Source organism: Brugia malayi, assembly GCF_000002995.4.
Source record: "Brugia malayi strain FR3 genome assembly, contig: Bm_v4_ChrX_scaffold_001, whole genome shotgun sequence".
In the NCBI taxonomy this organism is placed as follows: Eukaryota; Metazoa; Nematoda; class Chromadorea; order Rhabditida; family Onchocercidae; genus Brugia; species Brugia malayi.
The window spans coordinates 11,363,616-11,391,148 of record NW_025062479.1 but is presented as its reverse complement, the minus strand read 5'-3'; the positions used below and the strand labels follow the sequence as shown (position 1 = coordinate 11,391,148).

The 27,533-nt window shown below is 28.7% G+C and overlaps 5 protein-coding genes across 9 annotated transcripts; 3 read left to right on the top strand and 2 right to left on the bottom strand.

Moving 5' to 3' along the window:
• Positions 1-563: 563 nt before the first annotated feature.
• On the bottom strand, positions 564-6,058 carry Bm10483 (Uncharacterized protein; the record flags this gene model as incomplete). The annotated part of the gene is made up of 12 exons (XM_043074493.1): positions 564-695; positions 887-955; positions 1,116-1,214; positions 1,397-1,551; positions 1,919-2,023; positions 2,283-2,367; positions 2,570-2,686; positions 3,250-3,351; positions 3,691-3,785; positions 4,431-4,652; positions 4,892-5,137; positions 5,875-6,058. 12 exons carry the CDS (start codon positions 6,056-6,058, stop codon positions 564-566), a joined length of 1,611 nt encoding a protein of 536 aa, XP_042930427.1.
• Positions 6,059-11,436: 5,378 nt separating this feature from the next.
• Bma-nfyb-1 lies at positions 11,437-14,028 on the bottom strand (the record flags this gene model as incomplete). Of its 2 annotated transcripts, none has more annotated exons than XM_043074491.1 (9): positions 11,437-11,497; positions 11,787-11,971; positions 12,057-12,199; positions 12,360-12,471; positions 12,561-12,642; positions 12,748-12,845; positions 13,111-13,247; positions 13,349-13,451; positions 13,942-14,028. In XM_043074491.1, the coding sequence occupies 9 exons, from the start codon at positions 14,026-14,028 to the stop codon at positions 11,437-11,439; spliced, it is 1,008 nt and encodes a 335-aa protein (XP_042930425.1). The 2 variants fall into 2 exon arrangements, with proteins under 2 accessions (XP_042930425.1, XP_042930426.1); XM_043074492.1 differs by having other exon boundaries at positions 11,787-11,956.
• Positions 14,029-15,012: 984 nt separating this feature from the next.
• Positions 15,013-16,619, top strand: Bm1427 (the record flags this gene model as incomplete). Of its 4 annotated transcripts, none has more annotated exons than XM_043074488.1 (5): positions 15,013-15,103; positions 15,332-15,409; positions 15,970-16,121; positions 16,294-16,369; positions 16,516-16,619. In XM_043074488.1, 5 exons carry the CDS (start codon positions 15,013-15,015, stop codon positions 16,617-16,619), a joined length of 501 nt encoding a protein of 166 aa, XP_042930422.1. The 4 variants fall into 4 exon arrangements, with proteins under 4 accessions (XP_042930422.1, XP_042930421.1, XP_042930423.1 ...); XM_043074487.1 differs by having other exon boundaries at positions 16,267-16,369; XM_043074489.1 differs by lacking the exons at positions 15,013-15,103; positions 15,332-15,409 and having other exon boundaries at positions 15,975-16,121.
• A 2,241-nt stretch (positions 16,620-18,860) lies between these two features.
• Positions 18,861-22,621, top strand: Bm10484 (Pre-B cell enhancing factor precursor, putative; the record flags this gene model as incomplete). The annotated part of the gene is made up of 12 exons (XM_043074486.1): positions 18,861-18,905; positions 19,300-19,401; positions 19,554-19,685; positions 19,768-19,896; positions 20,061-20,219; positions 20,481-20,560; positions 20,668-20,718; positions 20,855-21,068; positions 21,393-21,512; positions 21,692-21,832; positions 21,941-22,066; positions 22,436-22,621. 12 exons carry the CDS (start codon positions 18,861-18,863, stop codon positions 22,619-22,621), a joined length of 1,485 nt encoding a protein of 494 aa, XP_042930420.1.
• A 1,627-nt stretch (positions 22,622-24,248) lies between these two features.
• Bm5939 (Uncharacterized protein) lies at positions 24,249-25,207 on the top strand (the record flags this gene model as incomplete). Its single annotated transcript, XM_043074485.1, has 3 exons — positions 24,249-24,362; positions 24,547-24,692; positions 25,021-25,207. 3 exons carry the CDS (start codon positions 24,249-24,251, stop codon positions 25,205-25,207), a joined length of 447 nt encoding a protein of 148 aa, XP_042930419.1.
• Between the last annotated feature and the right edge of the window lie 2,326 nt (positions 25,208-27,533).

Here is a 27,533-nt window from a genome sequence, read left to right as displayed (position 1 = left end):
ATCTTTTAGTATAGGTTTTTTTTCTTGGTTAGAATCCACAGATTCTTTAGATTCCTTAGAAATGAAATTATCAATTAAAGGTAAAAAGGTAATAAAATCATCTCTTGACTTCTCGAAAATTTTACGGATAAAAAAAGTTCTCACCATTCCTAACTTTTATCATATTATCATCACTTTTTCAAACTTTTTTGAGATATAGATAAGTTAGTAATTAAGGGAATCATTTGCTAATTATATTTGTTGCAGTATCATAAAAATTGTAATTCATTATTTAAAATTATAAGTGTAAAATGATCTTTTCAAGCATATATAACAAGTAATCATAGGTTTTTCATATTTTAGTATTTTCAATTTTGCAAACAAATTACAACACTTTTGGAAAGTTTAATGATTTCAAAAAAGAAAAGAAAAGAAAAGAAAAAGGAGAAACAAAGCTATAATCTCGTGCATTAATGTATTACGAAAAATTAGCAAATGTTGGCCGAGTGAAATTGTTAATTATTTAAATTGATGGATCAATAATTTCTTATCTTTTTATTGATTTAAACAATACTGTTAGTATTTTACATGATACTGCAGCACATATTTTTTGGTGTTGCCAAATTAGTATAATATTTCGTATTTTGTTGTATTGTCCACTGCAATTGCTGGAAACGTGATAGTTGTGGTAGCTCAGAATCGGACAAAGCTAAATCCTGAAAATTTCCTTTAAAAAAAAGAAAATGATTGGTGTTAGTTTATAGAATTAATTTTAATTTATAAATAAAAATATTTCACTTATTAATTTATCGTCAAAAAATTTCTTATAAGCGAATATTTCCAAAATATTCTTTTTATGATTTTTTTTTTCTTTTAAATAATTTGATTAAATGAAAATAGAACTTACATCACTACCAATAAATGCATTTAAACGTATATGTCCTCCTTCAAAGTAATCTTCAATATGACGATCAATCTATAAATGAATACTAATCATTTTGACAATTTTTCAACTTTTTTTTCATCAATAAAAAAAAAAATTGTTGGAAACGTGTGTGAAAAATGCATGTCAATAATTAGTTTTTTTTTTTTGTTATTATTTTTCCTTTTCTTTTATAAAATTAGATAAATATTACTTCTTTAGATTTTAAAATTGTTGATGTTGTTGTATTATACTGTGGATTGAATGTTGCTATTTGAAGAGAAGAAAAATCTGCTTGTGGATAACCATATTTCTAAAATATAATATTTATTATTATTATTAGAGTTATTTGTAATTTCTGTTTGATAAGCGATTAATCAAATAATTTGGTTTTTTTTTTCTTTCATTTTAAAATCACTCAAATTTATTTGTCAATAATATGAGATTAAATTTTGAAATAAAAAATAATTGTATTTTAACGAAACTAATTTTTACCGAAATTGTTGGTCGAAATGAAAGCTCCTCAAATTCAGCCTTTAAACTTCTAGTTGTTGATGCAGGTGAATCGAGAAATTGATTCTCAAATCTATCACGTAAACGCTCAACAAGACCATCTTCAGATAATGAATCATCGATATTACTACCATCACCTTTAAATTTTAATCAAGATATTTGAAAGAGATACTAATATGAAAAATGTGATACATATAGAAAAAAAAAAAGAAAAAAAATTAGAATTATCATTTTCCTTTCCTTTCTTTTTCAATTAATTCTAGGTTTAGATGATAAAAAATATTTCAAAAATCATTTTTAAATTAGCAATACTTTGAGAAATTTAAATAAAATTTGTAAAAAAAAATATTCAGCTTATTCATAAAAAGCAATTTTTCAAATACTAAATGGAATTTTACTAATAAAATCATGAATTAAAGTCCTCTGAATTTTTAAACTTGAATACGAGCAAATAATCATTCAATATTTGTTAGGAAAATGCTATAATAAATAAATATGCTTAACCTTGTAAGAAGCGATCTAATTGCCGAACACTTTTAGAATAAATACCATCTGCATGCAATGCAGAATCCATTGCTGCAAGAACTGGACGTGATGCTATCTCATATTCTGGAATAAATAAGTAACATAATTATGATAATTAAATTACTATCATTATCATTATTCTGATATATTAATAAAATAACCGAAAGTTATAGTTTTAATTTTAGATAGAACATCTATATCAATTATTGAAAAAATTAAAAACGAAGAAATCTATAAACCGATTGTTGAGTCTTAAATTTAAAATTTTTTTCAGATTTAAATTTCAAAGTTAATTACAAAAAATTTGGGAGAAATTTAATCAACATTTGGAAATGATGCAAACCAGATTGTTGCATTGGATCAACTGTTAATGCATTTGCATTTTCTTCGTTGATTATATCGTTTGTTTCATTCATGATAGTATCAAACTACAATTATAGAAATAAAAATTTTTTTTTGTCCATTTATTGATGATAATATTAATGATATTATTGAATGTTTACAGAATTATGTTGAAATTTTTGCTGTTAAATATATTATCAACTGATTTTGTTACTATCAACTAATTACTCAATCGATTAGTTAAACGTATTATCACTGATTATTTAATGAAGTAATACTGATAATTACAAGATAATTATCCCATAGCAAAAGTTGTGAATTTGATAAATCTGGACATGAGCCACCAAGTGGATGCGTTTCGCTATTTGATGCATCTTCGGTTGATGGTTGCTCTGATAATGAATTCTACAATATGTCTCATAATTATTGTTCTGATAATAAATTTCATTTTTTATTGCATAAAATCTCTTAAAACATTTGAATTGTGTTAAATATGTTTATTTGAAGTTTAAATATTGGATTAATTTTAATTATTCAATTAATTTTAATCAATTAATTCAACTAATTAATTTTAATTATTAATTGCTTATTTTAAACAATTTTATGCAGCAATTAATTTGAATTAAAAAAAAATTTAACCCAATTCATTCATTTTGATGTAGAATAAATCAAATTATTAAAAATGTTGAAGTAATCTTTGAATATCATTTATGGTTAAAGTAATTGCTAATCTTTTTAAATAGTCAAAAGTCTTGTGAATAAATGAATAGATTAGAGTAATTTAAAGCTTAGTCTTTTCAAAATGATTCACAAAAAAATACAAATATGTGTCTAAGGTGTTACTTCTTTATTATCCATGCTAAATAATTCGAAATATTCCTCATTAAGTACGATATTAAGTAGATTTTAATTTGAAAACTAGATTGAAAACTAGATACTGATGAAACTGGAAGAAAAATAAAAATAACTTTGTTTAAATTTGGTTCAGAAGATATCGCTTGAAGTTGTGTTTGGGTTGATTCATCGCCGAATGCCTCTAAACCATTGCAGAAACTATCACCGTTTACTCGCTGTAATTTTACAAAAATTTAAATTGAAAATTTTGAGATTCTATAAAAATTTTTTTATGAGGTTTAGCTAAAACAATTTCATATGGCTCCTAACTTCTTATGAGCCTTAGTATTTATTGCTACAATGAACTAAAATCTCTTAAACATTTTATTAATGAAAGATCAAATTAATTTATGAAAAAAAAAAAAAAAAAAAGAAAACTGAAATTACGACAAATAAATTATAGCAAACAATCAATTTAATGTGAATTGACAAGTATTAAACTGGTCGAAATATATGAAATCGATTATCTTAGTATTTCAAATTTTCTTTTTTTTTACAAGGCTGATGAAAATTACTTCAGTAGCACTAGACAAATTAGCTTTTAAACGACGATGCCTTTTTCTGCGCTTCTTCTTTAGAATAACGGCCGGAATTGGAAGACCGATTTCAGCTGAAATTTTTTGAAAACTTTCATAGTAGATTTAAAATACCAAATAATAATAATGGATAGTGGGATTGGCAGTTGGTGACAGCTTACAGTTTCTGTCCTATGCTTCTAATTATTCCCGATAAATTTTGATTGAGATTTAAATACAACAAGATTGAATTTATTAGAGAGAGAATTTTTTTTCTTTCTTCGAAAAATCAGAAATTATGATCAGTTCCAACATCTTGTATTTTTAACACATTGATTTAATTTCATTTTACTAAAGCGAGGAAGAGAAAGAGAGAGAGAGAGGGATAAAAGGAGAAAAAAAAAGAGAGAAGGAGCAAATGAAATGGAAGGAAAGATTATTCAACAGATAATTAAATTTGATAAATACTGGTAAAAGAATGAGAAATGGAAAAAAATGGTAATTGCAAATTATTGATATCGTAACTTTTTATTCCAATCTATAAACTTTACATGAAATTTTTAATTAATTATAAAAAAGAATAAAAAATATGCATAATTGTCATTACTCTTTTCCTTAATGATTTATCTCTGTTTGATTATTATTATTTCTTAATCAAAATGACCGTATCATTTAAATTTGTATAATAATAAAAATGTAAAATTATGTGAAAATAAATTGTAATCTATCAAATCACTTGCAATTTATGTGAGTAATATTAGCTGAATAGCCAGGTGACACCATGCTAAGCGCATCACGTAAAGCTAAAGCAGTTTGATTAAATGACGGTATCGGAAAACGTATCATTGCTGCACCAGATGGTAACGATGTTGGTAATGGTTGTGGTTGTTGTGGCGGTGTAGCAGTCACGGTTGGCATGCAATATGGTGGTGTGGATTGATCTATTGCAAATGGTACCATATCTGTGAAAAGTTTGAATAATGATAATAGCAAATGTATTTTAAAACTATTTAAAATATTCTTTCTATTTTGATAATTAATCATTTAAAAAATATCATGTGTAGAAAAGTGCCGTATTGATTATTTGAGCATTAATAAGATATTTCCAAAACATGATTAATTTATAATTATTTTAAATTTAATTATAATTGTCAATTTATTAAATTCTAACCATAATATGATTAATTAATTTAGCACTTACTTTGTGCAGATATTATCGGTTGTGGTAGATCAAGAATAGTACGAACGGGTGAAAATGGCATTCTAGCTGCAGTTGCAGCTAAAACATGAGCTTGAGGTTGTTGTCGTAAAATATGATTACGCAAAATAATCCCATTGATCGAATTATTAATTGGTAAATTATTTGCAAATATCATTTCATCAGGATGAAACGATTGATCCAAAATTTGCTTTGATCGGGGAACAAATTCTGGTGCTTTTAACCATTCTAAAAGAATAAAATATCAAGTGTCAATTTAAAATTTTAAGTAAATTGAAGACTAATGATAGAGAAAGGCATTGTTATAATTTCTTTTCTAAATTTTAAAAATATTCTTCCACTAAAAAAAAAGAAACAAAGGCAAGTTTTTTTATTTTTTTTAACAAAAAAAGGTCCATCAAAAAATGAGGAAAAAATTAGCATTTGAAGTTTTTTTCTTCTTTTTTAAAATCAATTCAAAAAGTTAGTAGCACCAATTTGTTTTCCAATCTACTAAAGTAAGTGAATGAAGTAAATGCTTATTTGAATTCGTTAATATTAGGAATGATATTTTTCAAATCAGGATTTCAACAACAAAAAAAAAAAAAAAAAAAACGATTTTAGACGTAAGTGTAGCATATGAAAGAAATTCATTTTTTTAATTCCTGACTTGGGAAATTCTAATTCGAATTTCTTATCTCAACAAAAAAAAAAATTTCTACCTTTTCAATTTCAATAATCGAAAAGCGAAAATTACAGCGATATTGCTATTAAACAAAATTGTGGTCTTACTAATAATTTAACAAATTTTCAATTTTAACACTTCGCCACATTTTTTTTTACTTCTCAACGCTTATTTCACATGATTCAATGGAAATTTAAAAAAATTTTAGATTTCTATACAAAAAAAAGAGAAAAAGAGGTGTGCACATAAATGAATTGAAATTTGAATGAAAAACCATAAAAAGAAAAAGTAATGAATTCACCTTTAGGATCTATTTTAGTTTTAATTTCTTTTGATGAAGATAATGGAAAGAAATTTTCATTTTCATGTGATATTTTAAAATTATCATCATCTGATGGGTGAATTTGTGTTTCACCATGCCAATATGATGGCGGTGGTCGATCTTCGGCATCAAAATATATTCGCTTTGATTGTAAATTTTCCATAATTTATTACAAATACATTTTGATAATTTAAATAATTTCAGTTTCCACTTGTTCTTTTCCATCAATCATTTTGTGATACTCATTCATTCCTTTTTTAGCAATCCTGCAAATAACATTTAATATAGTTTATAGTTTGGTATTATTTTCTAAAAAATATAACATTTTTAAAATGACCTTTTGGGTTTAAATGAAAATGAAAGAGAAAGAGGAGTAGAAAAAAATGAATAAAATATCTGAAATGAAAAATGAGTAATCAAATCTAAACCAAAACCATTTATTATTATTTATTAATATGAAGAGATGAAATAATTTCGTACTTTCTTTTCTATCCTTCTAGACAGTACAAATTATTTTTTTTTTCTTTTATTCTGAAAAACTTCAACAGAAAAAAAATGAAAAATCGACCGATATTAAACATTTTCAAATATAGATTGTGATTTCAATGAAATAACATAATTTATCTCAAAAGAAATCTCTGGAGTAGTATAAAATAAAAAAAAGTTTTCATTTTTTTTTCGTCCTTTCTTTTTTTGGATAATGTTGTATTGGTTTGTAACTCAAAAAATAAAAATAAAATAAATAGCTAATAAAATATTCTTAAATTTGACATAAAAATTTAATAAGAAAAAGACTTTTAGAATAACGACAAAATTTGGTTAGAGATAATTTAAGTTTTTCTTTTTCTTTCTTTAAAAAAAAAATAAATAAATAAAATGAAAAGGGTGAGATAGACGGAAAAAAAGAAAAAGAAGAAGGAGCTAATGAATAAGTTAAAAAAATTTTGCTAAAAAAAGAAAAGAAAAAAAAGTGATTCATTTATGGAAAATGTAACGGGTTAAATGGTGTAAGTTTAAGCCGTTTAGTGTAATAAAAAAAAGAAGTGTAACGAAGATGAAGATGCATAGCTGTAAATACTAAAAGTTTGAGAAACTCTTCTAAACATACATACATACATACACGTACAACACACAGATATTCACATATAAACATGCAGACACTTAGAAATGAGATGTAAAAAATTTGTCGTTGATCATTGTTGTTATTATTATTATCATCATTATCACTATTATCATTGTCGTTATCATTGTAAGTGTGGAAAAATTGGCTGTTTGTTGCTGATTAGCTTAAAACCCAATGTGAAAATAGTGTGCAATGTAATGCTACATAATCTTCATCTTTTGAACATTCAATCTTATTGCATTTTTACAATTCGTTGAGTTGCTTCTTTTTCAAAAAAAAAAAAAATTGAGAAAGAAAGGCAGTGGAAAACGCTGTAGGTTTATATTTTTTCCTTCTTTTTTGTCATTTAAAATTTTGGAATTACATATATTTTTTATATTTGCAAATTTTAGAGGTAAAATATGTCATGATGTTGCTTATTTTCATTTATTAGAACTATAAGTTGCTCTGCAAAATGTAATTTTGCATTCAATTATGTTATAAGTAAATATCATGAAATTAGCAAATTTAATTTAGAATTAATAAAGCAAAATTAGTGATTTAAAAAATTATCATTAATATATGCCGCGGTTATAATTTTATCTTCGTTAATGTCGTAATTTTGATTATGTCTGTGATTAATATGCATTTCATCGTAGTACTGGTTATAGATAGAAACGAAGAATTAAGAGGAAGTGAAATTAAAATGTACAAATTTGAGGAAATATGGAAAATAATTCGTTGATATTATTAATTTGGGAATTATTTAAATGATTCATAATTTATAATAAAGAGGAATTTAGTCTAATTAAATAAGTTTAGTTTGTAATTTAGCAATTTAATTTTTGCTATATATTGATTAAATTAGATTTTCGAAATTTCAAGATCTTTTTAATTTTTATTAGAATTATTCCACTTTTCTTTTCATTTTTCTTTTCTTTTTATTTGTGATTGAGAAATATTTTCTTCTGTTCTTTTCTTTTTACCTGCTGTTTCCCTTCTTCTTGCCTATCTCAAGTTGCAAAAAAAAGAGCAAGAAATGTTTATGAAGTTAACATTTTAATATACATTTGTAAAATATATATATATATATATATTAAAACAAATAGTTTAACGAAGTAGTTACACAGTTTGTTTTTTTAAAAAAAAAATGTTTTTAAATTAAAAGGAATAAATGGATTAAAATGTTCTAGATAATCATTTTAATATAATAAATCATTGAATTTATCATCAAATAAATTATAAAAACTTTGAAAGTAAAAGAAAAAGTAAGATAAATGGATAAAGAGAAAGAGAACTCTAGTGAATGCACATATTTGGAAATAAAAATTGCATATATTTTATTAAAATTTTGTTACTCTGTAATTTTAAGAAATTTGCAATAATATCTAAATAAGCTGACATGTAAATTATGGTTTTTTTCTGTTTGACGAGATAAAAAGTGCTCTAGGATTACAATATTTCTGTACATATTAAAAAAATATTTCCATTATTTCTTATATCACAAATATTTGCATCAGATAAAAATTTTATATCGAAGTGAATATATATTTATTTTATAAAAATATTTGTAACATTGGTTAATAAATAATTATTTTATACAAATATTATTGTTAAAAGAAAAAATTTTTTTTTGTTTTTGGATATTTTATGTTACGAAATGAAGTATTGTTACTATTACTTAAAAATTTTTCACAGCTGCCTTTTTTTCTCTTTCGTTTTTCCTTTTTCTCTCTCTTTTTTTAAATTGATCTTTAATTAGTGATTAATATCATATTTTTGTAAAATTTCGTTATATGAATACAAAAGATAAATTTATCGTAATGGAAACTATCGATATACGGTAAACCAGAAACAGAGGTGGAAGTTTAAAATGATGAATAGATGACAAATGAGCAAAAAAAAGTTTAAAATAAGAAAAGAAATGGGGAAGGGAAAAAAAATTACAGGTATCGAGAGCAATTAGTTCGGATGAATGAAGATGAGAATACCTATGTAGGTGTGTAAAAATTAGAAAATTTGTAATTTTCAAAAAAATTTGTAACTTTATTTCTACCGTCTACATATTTTGCATTTTATAGTTTACTTAAACCATTTGTTATGATTTGATTGATGCAAATAATATACACTCGAAAATGATAATATCAAATTCATTTCGAAACAAATAAATGCTTAAAAAGTCATTTACAATCAGAAAAATAAAATTCAACAAATAAAAGGAAAAAAAAAAGTTCTTACTTAATTTTAGAAATTGTTTCAAACAATCTGCTTTTCTTTTCTTTTCAAGGAATTGAACATTTTCTTCTAAATTTTTCTTTTTTTTTTGAAACAACAAGATTTAATCATAAAATAAAATAATGCATAAGAAAATTAATAGTAATATATTATAAGAAAAGCAAAAATCACTTCTTCAATTTTGTAATGTAATCCTAAATTCATAATAGAAATGGACTTTTTTTAGGAAACTATCTGAAACTTATCCATGAAATTATCCAAAAATATGAATAATCCAACACAAATGGACATCATTTTCAAGTTTATTAATATTCTGTCATATTACTTAAAAGCATTCATTCGTATTTAAAAATTGCAGCGACGATTGTGAAAAAATGTCCCTCTGAATAGCAAAATGTGTTTCCGGATGAAATTTCCAGAAACATTTTGTTAAATTAATTTGGTTCCTTAGTGGTATCACGTTTTGATGATCATCAAAAATTTCTAAAGATTTTGATGATAATCAAAATAATTTCTAAAGGATTACTGTGGAATAAAAATGTACCTTCATCTCCTACCAAACTAATAAATGATAGTCATTTCACCAAAAATAAAGGGATTATGAAATTCAAAATATACATTAGGTGACTGACAAATTTGCATAATTTCCAAGACGAAAAACCTCCTAAAAAATAATTAGCTTGTAGCAAATATAATACTTCTGAAACCACTGTTAACTCAACAAGTAGGTTCTAAAGAAATTTCTTTCAAAGCATTGATACGTAATGATATCTGAGGTTAGTTGCCGATTTCATCAGAAAATCCGGTAAAACACTCATAGCTGAAAAGGTCCTAAGGATTTCGTTTTCTAAGAAAAGCACCAATTATTACTGATTTTTCTTCTGGATCTCCTCGATCTCTTCCAGTAATACAAATCATCTTTTTTTCTGTAAGAACAAAGACAAAATCAAATAGTTTTACAAGGAAAAAAGCATTAAATAAACTTCTCATTTGAAAAGTTACAATACAACTGAAATCACTGAAAAAGCAAACTATGACTGATGACAGAAATTTGACACGAACAATGAAAGAAAGAACAAATAATGTTTAATTTATGCAAAAAAAAAAAAAAAAAAAAACTCAAGAATAACTTTGCATAAATTAAAAAATATTCTCCTCAAACTAATGCAACAAGACAATAATTGAGGGGTGTTGAAGTCATAATAATAGACAAATGAGTATGAAGTGTAACAAATAAGGATGTTCCATTAAGCACCGTAAACTGCATTCCTGAAGACAGATAACTAGCTCGAATGAGTGAATAAGTAATTTTCATTTTCAACAATTATAAAAAGTTCATAAAAATGAAACGGTAATAGCACCGAGCCGGAGTAAAAAGCCGCAACAACTTCGTTCCCATTTTTGAAATTAAACCTATTCTAATTCTTCTCTCTAGTATTCTTGAAAATACGATCCATGACGAACTTTCACATACCTGTGAAATAAATTAAATTTAAAATATCGCCGAAGAGAAAACGAATCATAATATCATCGTATACACGTCATCATAAGTACCAGGAGAAAAAATAAACATTTAGCATGTATCCAACAAAAATTGCTATTAGATATAGAGCAAAAGATTTAAATTATAAGCATTTTTTAAATGAAGACAGAAATGAATGACGCCAGCTCCTCTTCCTGCTGAAGAAAGCATTTGGAAGGATTTCAAATGACTTTAAGAAGACATTAAGACAAAAAAAAAAAAAAACTGTAACACAAAAGGTAATAAAAATTCAAAGATGGAAGAAATTGTTTTTGAGGAGAAAAAATAGAGAAAAGATAGTGTTGCTCAGCAGAAGGAAGTGGAAGAAATGTGGAGGCAAGAGGCAGAGGAATGGTTGCAAGGCTTAAGATGGAGGGTAAGAAAAGAACAGGAGAAAAGGAAAAGAAATATAGAAATAATAAGATAAAGTGGTCGATCGGTTTCTCAACTTTGACCAAATCCACTAAACAAAATAAATACTTAAAGTTCGATGAAATGATGCATACTCACTCAAAGCTAATATAATCAACACTCTCATGAGACCGCTTCCTTGGTGGCTCCCGATTACTACTATCAGCAGTACCACTATTACTTTGATGATGTCCGAACGATCCAACATTACCAACATATGGCACCTGCTGTTTGTGCTGGTTTTCTGTCGAAAGGCCAGAGGAACTATGCTTCAGTCCATAGGTGATACTACTCCTAGATTGTTCCCCAGTATGTCGTGTAACCTGCGACACCTAAAACAGAACACTTTCTGCGTTAAGGTGGAAAAATCTTACTGAAAACTTGAAAGGAATACAAAGTGGAATTATAATGAATCTAATCACAGAGAGACTCAAAGGGGTTGGTTTTATGCTTTAAAAAATGTGCTTTTTTAGAAATCCATAAAAGTTATGTTTGATCCGTATTAATGCCATTACAAAAAGACGGTGAACCACCGGAATGAACTATTGATGTTGGTAATTTACATGTCACTTTGAAAATCCAGTGCTGATGTGCTAAATTCACTTGACAGAACAACTTAACTCTTTGTACGACGTCGAAGCTATATTTTCAGATTTCGATAACGGCGGAAATTCAGTTTTTGTCGAGAAATTAAGCAGTTCTTTGTCAGCCGTTTTACCATCTGTTAGATTCTGCACTTCCGGACAAGCTAGGGTTAGTGGCGTGGCAGAAGAATCAGCAACTGTCGTTACCTGCAGAATTGCTGTCTACAAAAATTCAGATAAATCTGTCAGGTTTAAAGGAATAAAAAATCAGTTTTAAAAAAGCACATTTATAATTATGCAGATTTACCTGCACAGGTAGAAGTTGTTGAGTGCCATTAGGATTTTGCACATTAATATAGTGTTGGCCAGTAGCGGGATCCATCAAAAGTTGCAAATGCTGCACGTTGCCTGTACTCATCACTCGTATTGAACCATCTGGATCTTCTTCGCCTATAAAAATTGAAATCGTATTCACTATAGAAAGTTCCAATATTCTTGAAAATTCTATTTGGTCTATTCAAAACTATATTTGGTGGAATTGCTCATCTTGAAACCGCAATTAATAGGAGGCTAAGTCAGAAGTACCTTGAAAAAATAAAATACTTCATACTTGCAAAAATAATTTGAGGAGCACATGCACTTGAGGATGGTACTGGTTCATTCTGGATGGTAAAAACACCAGAAGAAGTGGACTGATTCGATTCACGAACACTTATTTTCTGCTAGAATTAAGGATTTTCTGACAGTAGGAAAAAGACTGAAAATAACTAGTTTGTAAGAGAAATGAAAAATAATTTTTAAGAAAACCAACCGTAAAGGAAGCAAGAGATCCTGAAGGTTCAACAAGAAGTGTTTCAGTGCTACTACGATCAGTACGAAAAGCTTCCCGAAATCTGGAATGACTGGAAGTATATACACAGAATAACGTACCATTTACCATCTTTTGTATTCAATATCATCTTGGAAAGAATGGTGAAAATAGGATAAAATTTACGTACTTCCTCACGTAAGCGTTCAGCGGTTCCACATAATTGTCAAAACCAAGAGTAGCAAAAGCTCCAATAATGTCTTCACCTGTTATCGTTTTCCTTTTCTCCTGCAAATCTCAATTTCAGAAACAAAGAAATAGACAAAGAAATGCTATTCCACAGCTAGCATAATTTCAACATGAAATAAACTGATGACAACCCAATGAAACTCCTTAATTTTCGGATTATAACATTATCTGCAAGTCTCCATTTATCTCAATTTTGAATGATACACTATCACGGTTTAAGAAATAAAGCAGAACAGAAAACCTCTCTGAAATAAAGCAGAACATTTACTTATTTATTCTTAAAATAAACGGAAAATACACTTGCATTAAGGCAACGATCGCAGGCTTCGGATGTAATAAAAGAAATAAACTCGGAGACACATTCCTGCACGCATTCTTTTGCATCCTTGGCAACTTTTCCGGAACGAGGGATCACATTTTTCATCAACCGGGATATATTTGCTATAAGGAAATTATATGGTATGTGGTCAGAATATACTCAAAACGCAATATATTAATATCCATTTATAGATACTCATATCACCATAAAAGAATATGCATACCAATGGGAAGGAAACGATCTTGCTCTAGAATTGGTTTCCGACTCATGATAATCTCTTGTTCTGCGTTATTAGCATCTGACACGATCCTGTCCACATTGCAGCCCTGAAATTGGCTTAGAAACACTATCTGAAAAGTGAGAAAGAAGGTGTTTAAACTGCAATAGAGAGTCAAAACATTATCCATATTCATTTTTATTATATATATGTTATGAGTTTTACTTCTACTCCCAAAGCTAACCATCGCCACATCATCCCTCGCTTAATCTTTACCCTCCATTCTCTCCCCTCCTTTGATTCATTTAACACCATTTTTTTCAAAAAAAAGAAAAAATTTACGGTTACAAATTCAGACAACCAAAACTTTCTCATAATTTTTAATCCGTATACGGAAATGCAAAAAAAAGAAAGAAAAAAAAATGACAATGGCAGAAATATTAGCATATCTGAAACATTCAACGCAATTCATTACCCTACTTCAAACTTAGTTATATGTCGGACAAGACAATTTGAAAAATGCATATAATTACTAACACAGATTACAGATGATTTCTCGTTTCAAATATAAAAATGAAAATTTCATTTTAAAAACCCACCTCAGTTGTGCTATTTTCACCTCTACAAGTACCAGCATCTTGGGAATACTTACTCAGGTAATTATTACCATCACCTTCATTGATCATAATAGCTGACCTATAACAAAATCAATAAATCAAAACGTTTTACATACTATACAAATACGCATGAACGAATTTTTACATACTATACAAAATAACGTTTTACATATCATACAAATACGCATGAATGAATCATTTCTGAAAAATTCATTCTCAATTCAAAGAAATATCCAGTATTAGAGATTATAATGAGTATAATTACTGATAATAGATATGGAAAAGAAAAAAAAAAAACAATGAAGCATAAAATCAAACTATTCATTCCAACAATATCCTCCTAAAGTTATTTTTCTTCACCAAATTGATAAACGAACAAGCAAAAAAAGGAAGAAAAAAAAGAAGACAATGATGGATTATACGAAAAATGTGACGAAATAATAATACAAACATGCCCAGTTGTAAAGTAAAAAGAAAAATTGTCATAAGAACTCACTGAAACAGAAGTCTCAGCATTTTGACTCCCGCGAGGTGTCGTTACGCAACAATGGTAAATTCTTCTGCCATTTTGACAAAGCTTGTTTGAAAATTATGTTTGGTTGTCTTTTGCTACTCTTTTATCTATTTATTTATTTTTTGTTTTTATTTATTTGATTGAATATGAGGAACACATAAGTTTCAAATTAATAGACTAAATGGGTTTTTTATTGAATTTTGAATTTCAATTAACATTATTGTACGTGAGACGTATACAATTCATAGTTATATGTTAAATCAGAACAGAATATTTGTTGAATATTCAAACTTTTATTGTACATTTGTATTAATATCTTAAACTTTTGATGTAGTAGACATGAATTTGTTTTGTATAGTCTTATTAATTGAATATTGAAACTTAAATAGTACCAGAAAGAGTTAAATATCACTTTATTTTGTCAGTCTTCAATTCTTTTATGAGAGAAAAAGTTAGGCTTTCATTTTCAGGATTAGTATTGTCGCAGAGAGGAAGTTATCTTGTAGCCATTTATAAAAGGAAGAAAACGAAAGTTAGGAATGATTCCGAATCAAGCTAACTGCAACAGGAATTCCAAAACTATTATGAATGATTCAAATAGAGATGAAGCAGTTGGCGGTTCGACAGATGGTAAGTTTTGAAAATCCAGCCTAAATTTAACTGTTATATGTAGTATGACAATTTTGTTTGCGATGGATACATTGTGTAGGTTAGAATTCATCGTTATACATGGATTTCATTTGCTGTTTTAAGTTTAATGAATTTCATTCCCATTGTTTCTATACACTTTATTCTTGTTTTTCATACTTGTTGATTTTACATGCATCCAATAAAAGACATTACGGTTATTTTTTCTAGATCTTTATCCCTATTATTTTCGTGGAATTGTTGTTGTTGGATTTGGTCGCGGTGGTCGAAAGCTAGGTTGTCCTACTGGTACGGTTCGACGATTTTATTGTTGCTTTCTCTGTTGATCAAAATTAGATGATAATGAATTGGATTCGGTAGAGTTCGTATTATATTACAGAAATATAGCGGAAATTAACCGAATTAAATTTATGACCGAAAACATAAGTAAAATTTCGTAAATCTTCATGCAATCTGATAAAATATAGAAAAGGAAAGATGGAGTGAAAATGACGGAAAGCCTTGGAATTCTTGTGTTCTTCGAGTCAAGGAACATCAGTCGTTTATAACATCTGTAATTGTGTTTTCTGTGTAAATTTTCTGAAATTTTTTTTTGTCGATGTTTTTTGTAATTTGGGATATATAATACAGATGTAATCCTTTCAGAGTAATAGATTTCTGAACTTGCTGTCACCGTATGAAAAATCAAATTACTTATTTTAATTTTATTTCAGCTGTCTAAATATTGAATATTTTTAGTATGAAATAGTCAAAATAATACTGCATTCCTAACACAGAAATATGTTATTATCTTTCATTTGAAATTTGTTATTCCATTTTGTGAATGAGTTAGAGTTAAATATCTGCAGCAAATATGGATGACAATGTCATTTTATGCCTACCTCCTCATTTTCCATGTGGCGTCTTTTATGGGTTTGCAAATGTCAACCGTGGTGAAGTATATGGAATGGTAACTAGCATCGGATGGAATCCACACTTCAAAAATGAACGGAAAACAATTGTATGTTGTGTGCAATACACATATTTCCATAAATTTTTCTCTCTCAGCAGTTAAACATTATTGCCGTTTCCAAATGTTTCAGATATTATTATTTGATGTGTTGATTGTCCGAAAAGATAGTAGTAATCATTTTATGCCATTTCAGGAAGTCCATATACTTCATGATTTCCAGGAAGATTTCTATGGTGCCGAAGTCCGTGCTGTTTTAGTTGGTTTTTTGCGTCCTATGGTTGCATTTAATTCTTTGGGTTATCTTTTTGTTTTTCCTGTTCTTTTCATTCTTTTTTTTTAACCAAATTTCCACTGCAAAACGTTATCGATTATTTCCTTTGCAAACATTACACCATTATCACAAAAATGAGCAGTGAAAGATACTGAATCTACAAGTTTTTAGATGAGCTAAAAACAGCCATAAATAATGATGTGGCACTGGCAGAGAGTTTGTTATCAGCTCCCGAAATGATGGTCTACAAAAAATCAAATTTCTTTTCGCAGTGATTTATTGAAAATGTGGTGTTATCCACAAGTTTGTGATATGTAATTCTTTCTATCTTGTTATAGAACAGATGTTATTAATAAGAGATAATCACCTTTTATTATTATATTTTTATAATTCATATTGAACAACGTATTTGCATTTTTTCGAACACTTGCAAATAAAATTCTTTCAACACTTTCATTTGCTTTGCGCACTGATTGTTTTCGCTGATTTGAAAGCGTGATTATGAATAGGACGATGGTTGGTTGCATAGTTAGAATGTAATCTTTGGTGCGCTATTTTTGTCACGTCTTTGGTCATAATTCGTGTACCGATACATCTTTTCCGCTGTTTTCGTTATTCGTTATTTTCCTCTTTTTTGTTTTCTGAACACATTAGGAGAATAGCATCTCGAAATGTTGCCAATATTTCTCTTATTGTTTAGAAAACCTGTATTTATTACATTTGAAATCTTGGTGCTCTGTTTTTATGTCCATTTTCAAATTTGTATCGTTGGTGTTGTGATAAACGATCTGCTTTTGATATAACTTGCATAGAATGTTTTTTTTTTTTTATCTCTTCCAAAATTTTTATATCCAATTTATGAGAAGTTTCTTATTTTGACTAAAGAAAAAAAAAAAGATTCGGGCCGTATTGTGTTCGTATCATGAAAATCGATCAATTAAATTATATTTATGTTTCTTTTTTCATCGAAAAAAAGAAAAAAAAAAGAGAAAGTGGTACTTGATGTGTTTTATTGATAGGATGCTGACATAAATTGATTAAATGTATGATAATTATTGTGATTAGGACACATATGTTGTTCTCTTAACTTTACAGCATTGCAAAAATACATTTTCAACACAGTTGGAATGCTCATCCCATTGCGGGTTAACGAGAAGTTCGGAGTGCAGTAAATACTGTCATGAAAGTTCCATCATTTCTACTCTAACGTCCTTCAACATTATCATTCACTCACATCTATTAAAATGTCTCTTGATACATACCATTCTTGCTATAATTGTCATCCGTTACTTTTATTGAAGTCCTTATTTGAAAAAGAATTCTGAAAATATGAATAAATTAAACAGATATTGTGGTATTTTTGAAAAGAAAAAAAAAAAAAAAAACAAGAAAAGCAGTAGAAGTTCTTGCTTTTCTTTTTTTTTTTTGACTGTTTTTTGATAATTTTCTTTTTGTATCATATTTCTTTATTTGAATCATAGTTTGCTTATTTCACTTATTTTAACTGTTTCAAATGTTTTTTTTTTTTTTTTTTCTTCTTGCAAAATGTTCTAGTTTTGTTATTGCTCTTATAAAAAAGAAGGAAAAGAAAAAGTAGTTTGCATTATTGAAAGAATGCTGAGAAATCATATGTAAAAATCATATTCCATATTCCATTTATAGCAAAACTCTAATAATATAAACATATTGAACTTTTATTGTTTGTTAATACTGTAAGATTATACCGTGATAAGAAATTTGTCACTCTCAATAGCTCTTCATTTTTATTTGAATTTGAAATCTGAAAATGAATGCTCAGTTTAGAATTCTAAAGATGGAAAAAACAAGCAATCAGATTAAACAATAAATTGGTCGAAATAATCTCTTCCTGATGAATCACTACAAATATTATGTAAATTGTTCCATTATCAGTTTATTCAACTAAGCTTTTTGAAGTTTTTGAAATAGATTAGTTGGCCATTTGGCTAACATTTTATTAATATTTACGTAATTAATTCTTCTAAATTATTAAAAAAAAAAAACGCATTTATCAATGTAATTTGATGATTCACTGGAATAGAATAAGCAGCTATGCCACACAACATTTTCATGAAATCTGATATCACTGTAAATGGAACACACTAACGTAATCACTCCGAAAGCTGAAGTTTATCTTGATTTCATTTTATCATTCAATTTACCATTTCAAAATCAAAATTCCATTACTCCTACCAAAATTTGATTATTCTACAATGAGATAGAATTTCCGGTTGGAAGATTGAAAACCAGTTCTCCGATTTGTTAGCTTTAATAAAAACAATTCAAGCCAATCGTAAAATCTTTCCAGTGACAAAAGGGATTTAACGATTGTGTAATTTAGGCCGTGATAATAACTTGAATAGCATTAATCTTTATATTTAGAGGTCTGGGAGGTCTGATGATTGGTTGTTCTGGGATGTGTTTTAACTGATGTCGGTATCTTATGTTGATATTGTGATATCTTAAAGTTTCAGGGATACTTATTTGACTGCATCAAGATGGAATCAGTCGAGAATGTCCTCTATGTCGCAGATTCATATAAGGTATATTTATCGTGCAAGGCATCATGTGCAGTATCAGGTTCGGCCGGATCGTTTGATCTTCCGACAATAGCATGAAAATATGCAATGATACTAGCTATACCTATTTTTCATGGTTCTATCATTTTACTTAATCTGATCAAAATATGGTTTTTTAAATGTTTTCATCTTGCTCAAGACATCTTGTAATAAGTGGTTTTTGGTTTTCTTATATTAATACTATACATCACAGTGTAATGAAATACTCGACTGATTTTGTTTAAGATTTCTTGAGTCCAGCAAAAAATGAAATTTATATAATCTTTTTATCGTGCCACTGATTTCGCACTTGAATTTTATAACCTTATTTAAAACGATGGTGAGTAATGTATTTTGAATAAAAACGAGAAATGTTAAGGTAACGCATCATAACCAGTATCCAGAAGGTACTACACATGTTTACAGTTATTTTGAAAGTCGTGGTGGCAAGTTTTCGGAAGTTTGCTTTTTTGGTCTTCAGGTAACCCTTTTTACTCACTAGTTTTTCAAAATTTTTTTCTTTTACCTTTACGATCTGCTGGTTTTGATATTTTAAAGTTCCATTAACTGTTACCAAATGAATATCCAATAATTTTTTAGTGAATTTTTGACCTTTCATCTTTACTGTTGCAGTATATTATAAAACGATGGCTTGTTGGCCCAGTGGTCACAAGGGAAATGATTGACGAAGCGAAACAATTTTATAAATCACACTTTGGTGGACTTGACATTTTTAATGAAGAAGGATGGAATCACATTGCTGAAGTAAGTTTATATTCCTGAATTATAGCCTAAATTTTCTGATTTTATCATTAACAGATTTTTACATTATCTTTTGTTCGCACAGGTTCATAACGGCCATCTGCCGTTAAAGATCAAAGCGGTACCGGAGGGTACAGTGGTACCTGTTAAAAATGTACTTTTTACTGTTGAAAATACCGATCCTCACGTGCCGTGGTTAACCAACTGGTTTGAGGTAATGATTTGCTTGTGAAGCTTTTGTAAGTCTCATAAATTTTGTTTGTTAAACTTTGTTTGCATTATAAATATGAGATTTCTTTTTATGTAGAAAAAAAAAAGCATTTGCAAAGAAAATCTGTACAAGTTTGTCAGCTGCAACTTCTTTAAGTTTCATTCTAGACATTGCTGGTCCAAGTGTGGTATCCGATGACAGTATGTACGAATTCGAGAGCTCAAAAACTCATCATAGCGCATTATTTGCATGAGACGGCTGACTCCTTAGATGGGATTCATTTCAAACTCCATGACTTCGGATATCGTGGAGCTTCTTCTGTTGAGGTACTTGATGAATTCCTTTCCAATTGTTTATTTGGAACAGTTGCTGATTGCTTATACAGTTCCAGCTGTCGGTACAAGAGCAAATGAAACAATTTAGCAATTCTATTCTCCCGAATGTTCAAACCTTGCCATGTTAGATTGATTCATAGGTGTTCAGCGTTACACAGCACTACCAAACAAATTGCTTAGTAGTGCTGGTATTTTGGTTTTGGTGAAAAAATTCTAGTTCTTTTGTTACATTAGTTATTATCCCAATGTTAGAGTGCATCGATTGGTGGAGCTGCACATCTGGTGAATTTCTACGGTACTGATACCATAGCTGGCTTGCAGTTGTGTAAAAAGTAAGTCGTATGCTTATTTTTTACTTTCCGCTTCCATATTTTAATGAAAAATTTTAAAAATAGCTTCACTATAAACCGAAATTTGTTTCGAAATTTCTGATCTTTAGATATTATGGGGCGGAAATGGCTGGCTTTTCCATTCCGGCAGCTGAACACAGGTTACTTTTTTTTTCGAGATTTCTAAGGAATTGGTTTTTTATTTTCATACTAGTTACATTTTTGTTTAATTTTTCAGCTTGTCCAAATAGTTGAAGAAAAATAATATTCGATTACGATTATATTGTTGGTTTTTAGTACAATTACTACGTGGAAGAAATCTGGCGAATCGGCGGCATATTTGAACATGTTGGAACAGTTTCCCGATGGTTCCGTATCTGTAGTTAGTGATTCCTATGATGTCTTTCACGCTGTTTCTAATATTTGGGGCGATGAATTACGCCAGTATGTGGTCGATCGAGCCAATAGAGGATGCGTTGTTATCAGGCCTGATAGCGGTGATCCCAGCCAAGTGGTTGTAAAGATAAGTTTTAAAAATTTCACTTTGCAGAGAGTCGTGTTGTGGTCATAAGTCATTTTTCCATTGGGTGTTTATTGAATAATCTTTAGGGATGTGATGGGCGGTTACTGTTGTAAGCTTCTTTTTTTAGTGCTATTGTATGGTATTAACACGTACTGTTTTGCATGACTATAATTTGGTTCGCTTAATTTTTGATTACGATTTGAAATTTTTCACTCGTGTAAAATCTCCCAGTCCAGTTGATGACTTTTTCATTTTTCTTTTATATCATTTTTTTTTTTTTATACCATCACCTTTATCCTGATATTGTTTTAGGTTTTGAATTTGTTGGCAGAAAAATTTCCTGTTGTGACGAATTCGAAAGGTTATCGACTTTTACCATCTTATCTGAGGGTAATGCAAGGTGATGGTATATGTTACGAATCTATAGGAAAAGTGAGTGTAACTTATTTTTCTTACATTCTGTATTTTCCATCAGGTATACGCATGGAATTAAGTTTTAGATTTCAGCTATATTTTTCGTCTATCATTTTTCAATTTCATCAAATTCAAATAAATTTAGGCGGAGAGATGGTAAGAGACGTCCTCTTAGATTTCATATTACCTTTATTCAGATCCTGGATGCTGTGACTCGTAATAAGTGGAGTGCAGACAATATTGTTTTTGGTACTGGAGGAGCTTTATTACAAAAGTTAGATCGTGACACTCAGAAATGTGCGTTCAAATGCTCGCATGTTGTTATTAATGGTGAAAGTGTTAGTTACTTACTCAACTCATTATTTTTCTTTCAATACCAAATATCAGTTTTTTTTTTTTTTTCATATCAAATTAGTTTATTTATTTATTTATTTTTTTTACTTCAGCGAGATGTTTGGAAGAGCCCCACAACAGATGCTGGGAAGCAGTCAAAACAAGGAAGATTAACTCTAGAAAGGACAGAAGATGGCAGTCTTGTTACGATTGAAAAAGGACAAGGGGATGTTTCCAAAGTATAGAGATTTTTCTTATTATTTTTTTTTATTTTTGTGATATTGTTTCCTCTTTCCTTTTTTTGTTAATCCATCTTCCGATAAATTTATATGAAAGGTATCTTACTGGAGATCGAGGTCCCTTCCTTATTTTGTATAAGAAGACTTTCTTTTTTAAGTTTTTTAGACATGAAGCTGAAATTTTAATTCCAAAAGATTGGATCAATTTGGTAGGATTTGGGTCGATATCCCGTTTACTCGAGAAATAAGGTTGATACCTATCAAGTGTAAGCTCCAGTCCCTTCCATTCATGTTTTCGAATTTCTTCCTATACTTTCAGCTGATTGGTAAATTTAGCTGGTTATTTTGTTCATTTTCATAATTTTACAGGACGTATTGGTAACAGTGTTCGAAAACGGAAGGCTTCTTGTTGATTATAGCTTAGAAGAGATCAGGGATAGAGCTGAACTTGATATTGTCAAAGAACATAAACGAAAAGTCGTTAATACAGAAGCAACAGTGAGAACAATTAATGGTGGGTCATGGGTATCTGCCAATGATAACTTCGGTTCCTGACGACAGTTGTAGTGTTCAGATATGTTCAGTGAAGTCTACGGAATGAGTATGCTTTTAAAATCAGCGTATTTTCCTGCGAAATAAACGGAGTCATTATTTTTGTAGACGGTCATGGAACTTGTTTATGAGAATCTGTTAGTTTTTTTTGTATTAACATTTTCGCATCTTTTTCTAAGATTTTGTTAGTACATCTATTTCCAGAATATTTTGAAGATCGTTTTCTAAAGCCAATATATTCTTAGTAACTGGTGCTTTTCCAACTAAAATAGTGATGTTCTTTCCGGACACAACTGTCTGCTTTGTGGATGTGAATAATTTTTTTGATGCAACTAAAACTATTACATGATGAAAAATGTATCCTCAAAAAGTAGATTATGTCTGGAAAATTTAGGAATGCTGCTTATTCCACTCCACTTTTTGGAATTTTTCTAGCATGTTAATTATTTTACGATCTCTGTGTCTTCGTTCACTACATTGACGGATGTTGTGCGTTGTTTTCATATTGTTATTGCTGTTTCGTTTACCTCGGCCATTATTATTATTTAACTTGAAATGATCCTTTAACGGACTTAAAAAATTGCTGAATCATTTTTGGATAACAAAAAATAACAATGTAATGAAGCCGTCTAGATAGCGATAGCAATCTGTTTCGAAGTCGTCACTATTTTTTTCTTCGCAGTAAACTAAAAATATATCATTTTTCAAAAAAAAAAACTTCACTCTCTGTTTCAATTTTTCGTACATGCAAAAAATTCAAGTTCTGAAGTGTTGTTTTAAGCTGTTTGAAAATACATAAAGTTTCGTAGCGTAATTTTTACATGTTTTTTTAATCTGATGGTATTTTATTTTTCTTTTTTGCCATTTAGTTTGGTTCCGTTATGAAAGTAATTTATCAATTGTACTGTCGTAAGTATGTCATCCTATTCATCAAAAACTACCATCCATTTCAAGTATGCATATATTTCAGCTTTTTTTTTAGTATTGCTTATAATTATTAAACAGGGTGGTTTAACTGTTAACAGTATCACGATTTCTAGAAAACTGATTTATAGCTATTCCTTGTGGAATTTGCTATCATCATCAAGAGATGTAATTAGTTGATCTGAATGATTTAACAATCCTGTTAGATTCTGGAAATGTAATGATGTGCTAAGTGGTTGGGCAATGCTAATTGACTGTAGCATCGAAATGCTATTCTCAATGATTAAACTATCACAGTGGGATTAGGTTGTTAAGTGATTATATAATTTTGACAACAATATATTGTAAGATTTTGACATCTAATAACTCTTTCAATTACGCATTTGTTATAACATAGTAATATTTATAATGTTTGCTGTAGTGTGTAACGGTAAACTACCATTTATCCAAAAAGTACATTGAGAGATTGCGTTTTTTTTTTGAAGTCAAAGACGAAGTGTTTGTTGTCTGGGATTTGTTAAAAAAAAGAATTCAGTCATTAACTTTGGAAGAACTTGGGTATTGAAGTAGTATAAATAATGAAGTGACATGTTGAGATCTTCGTTTGGTGTTTCAGTTTTCTTTTTTTTTTTTTTTTTTTTTTTTCGGTTACTCGAGATCTTTGTTTTTAAGAATATATTTAAAGGGTAATTTTCCAATTCAGGCAATGTTTGTGCGAAGCTCGGTTAGGTTGCGCACAAATTCAGTGCAGTTCAGTTCTGCAAAACAAAGATTAAAGAATTATATTTTTCCCGTAATACGAAGTGAAGATTGTGTTCAGGCAAGTATATTCTATCGTTATTAGTTCGTATAATAAATGTTATTCGTATAATGTTTGTGTAGTTATATAAGTGCAGGATATGGTATCTCATAGTTTTCAGGATGCAGATAAAATAATTATTCTGCAAGTTGACACATCTTTGGAAAGTTAGATGCGAACACACTCATATGATAGTATTTTCCAGAAAGTTATTTCCGGATGGGGTCCTGGTGGGCAAAAGGTAAACATGACAAAAAATGCAGTAACAATCAAGCATGTACCTACTGGTGTCGTTGTTCGAGTCCATCAGTCAAGGCTTCTGCAAGAGAATATTGAGATTGCTCTGGAAAGGTAAAGATCGGAATGTAATTCAAGGATTGAAAATATCCGTTCAACGATAACACAGATTTCATGAAGAGTAGGCGCTTAGATGGTTTGCCTTCTGTTCAAAGTTGTTTTTAGATTTTTTTTTAAGAAAGAAATTTTAATGTGGTTTATAAGTTTTGTCGGAAGATTCCGGGGGGGTGTTTATTTTGATTAGGGATGGACGTCAAATTATGCATAGGATTAATCATATTGTATCTCTTTTCAAGTATCTCGACAGAATGTTACAATTCTGTGAAAGTATGAAGTCTTTGCATATTTTCATATTTTTCAGTTTGAACTAAAAATGCTACAGGTTAAAACATGCAGTAGATCGACATTTGAACGGCGAAAATTCATATGATGCTCAATTGGAACGAATGGAGCGTGAACGAGGTGCAAAAAATAAAAGGAAGAGGGCAGTTATACGTGAAATGAAAAAAATATATGCTCAAGAGCGATGTAATTCTGATAGTGATGAATTGGATGTGAATCCTATATAAGGTAACTCTATCTTTTTTTCTATCCGAATTTTTATGAGATTTAGCCTGTTTAGCTATTTATGCAAAACCGTCTAGCTGTACGTTATGCAAGAAAATCGCTGTAACATTATTGGAAATTATTGGAACCTTTTTCTTAGTGACATTATGGGAATAATTCATGATTTTCATTCATCTGACTAGTCGAAAGATTTATTTGCTAACAGGAGTAAGATTCAATTGTGGTACAGTGTAAAGTTCATTTTTTTTTATCTTACTGTCATTAGTCATAGTAGCAGTGGCAAATTTTATTTCATTATTCTTTTTTCTTTGTTGAGTGAATTCATTTTGCATACATTTTCATCATTTCAATTCTTCAGAAGTATTACATTTTTGTCGATCACTATTACTTTGTATTTTTTGATTATATTAATAATGATTATCACCATTAGTTTAAGAATTTTCACTGTGGTATATTACAATTGAATAACAGATTTGATTTATCGTCAGTCATTTTACAATGTTAACCATCACTAGCAATAGATGGATGATTTAGGCTTCAGTTGATCATTAGATTAATTCAGGAAGAAAATGGTAAAACTGATTGGTGTACCTGTAGTTTTCTGGTCATTATTCACCAACCAAAATAGTTTCGGTTCCTTTCATCTTTCTGAAGCGTATTTTTCTTGATTTGGATACGTTTATATTTCATATTGCTCGTTTATGATTTACTATATCAATTAATTTGTAGATGAACAGTGATCGATTACTTGAAATTGATGATCAAAAACGTCAACAAGACTATTTCATCTTCCACATATGAAATGTTTTTGATCAGTATACCATTGATACAAACATGAAAACGATTAAATTTGACAAAGTGGAAATGTGTTGCACCGTTCATTATTTCAAGAATTGTGAAATTTACATGATGCAGCGGTAGTAGTGATTACTGAAAATGCTTACATTGGGCGCTGTTATTATTTAAAAAAGCAAAATACAAATTGATATGAATCTCTCTTGAATAAAACTGATTCTTTTACTTGATAAATCAGTTCAAATATATTAAATAAAGTTTCTGGAATAGTGTATTCACATTTATACACTAAAAAGAAACTCTGAGTAGTTGGAGAAAAGGACCTGCTAAGAATATAAAATCTTGTATTGAATAATATGAAGGATTTCTGTTAATTATAAATTACAAGGAAATTAAAAAATTTATGAGTGCTCAATGGACAACATTTGTATGCTTTTGGAATAATAGTGAAAAGTCCTGGAATGAATATTGTGACTTTTCAATGAAATTTCTTATTAATGAGTTCGGAGGGTTTTAGAGGATATGAATACGCGATGCTTCATCAGTATTAATAAACTTCAGAATATTTGGAAGATGCGAGTGCGCAATGCAATAACAAATTATAAATGCGCATAAAAGTCTCCCAGATGATTAACTAACAAAGATGTTTATAGAGATATAGATGAATTGCCTTAATATTCCTTTCAAAATCTGGATTTCTTCAAACGATCATAACTGAAGAAGTATTGCAGATCTTAAGATCGTAATCTTAAGGTGTTACGAAATTTTAATATGAAATCTTTCTATTCAAAATAAAAAGTTGATAAATAATCAATGATTTTATTGAAAGATTACAATATTTGTTTCTACTAATTTCCCAAAGTAATACGATGGATTCGGTTAAGTGTTCATTAACTTTAATGCAGTTATACTTTTTCATATCACTTGTAAAATGCTTTTTCTTTCAGTGTAGGATTGTTTTTATAATGATTCTTTGCAATGATTTATATAAAATTATTTTTTTAAATATTTATGTGCTACTTCTTTTTTTTTGATCTATTAACTTATTTTGAGCTGAATTAAATTTTAAACTTTAGTATAAAAATTAGATTTTCAGCAAAATTATTGAAATTTATGACTTGTGGACTTAGATTGATTTTTTATATTAAAAGTAAAATTTGCTAAATTTTAGCAAAATTTCCCATCACTAGCTCATTTCATTTAAGAAATAATTCCATTTATGTAATATCATTTATTAATGCATTTACGTAATTATATAAATAAAATGAAAAATAAGTGCAGGAGGAAAGTATTTCCGTACTTTTTTTTTTTACTTTTTTGAATAAATCATTTCATAATGGTGAAAGAGTAGCATAGAAATTCCACATTTAAACAGAAACAAAAGAAGAAAAAAAAATTGGTAGATTTTGAAGTATGAATGAAAGGAAAAAAATCCCTTTTGTTATTCCCTCCAAAGGTGATACTGTATGTTGTTATCGTTTTAAATCAATTAAGCATTCAAAAAAAAAAAAAAAAAAAAAAAAAAATTGTAAG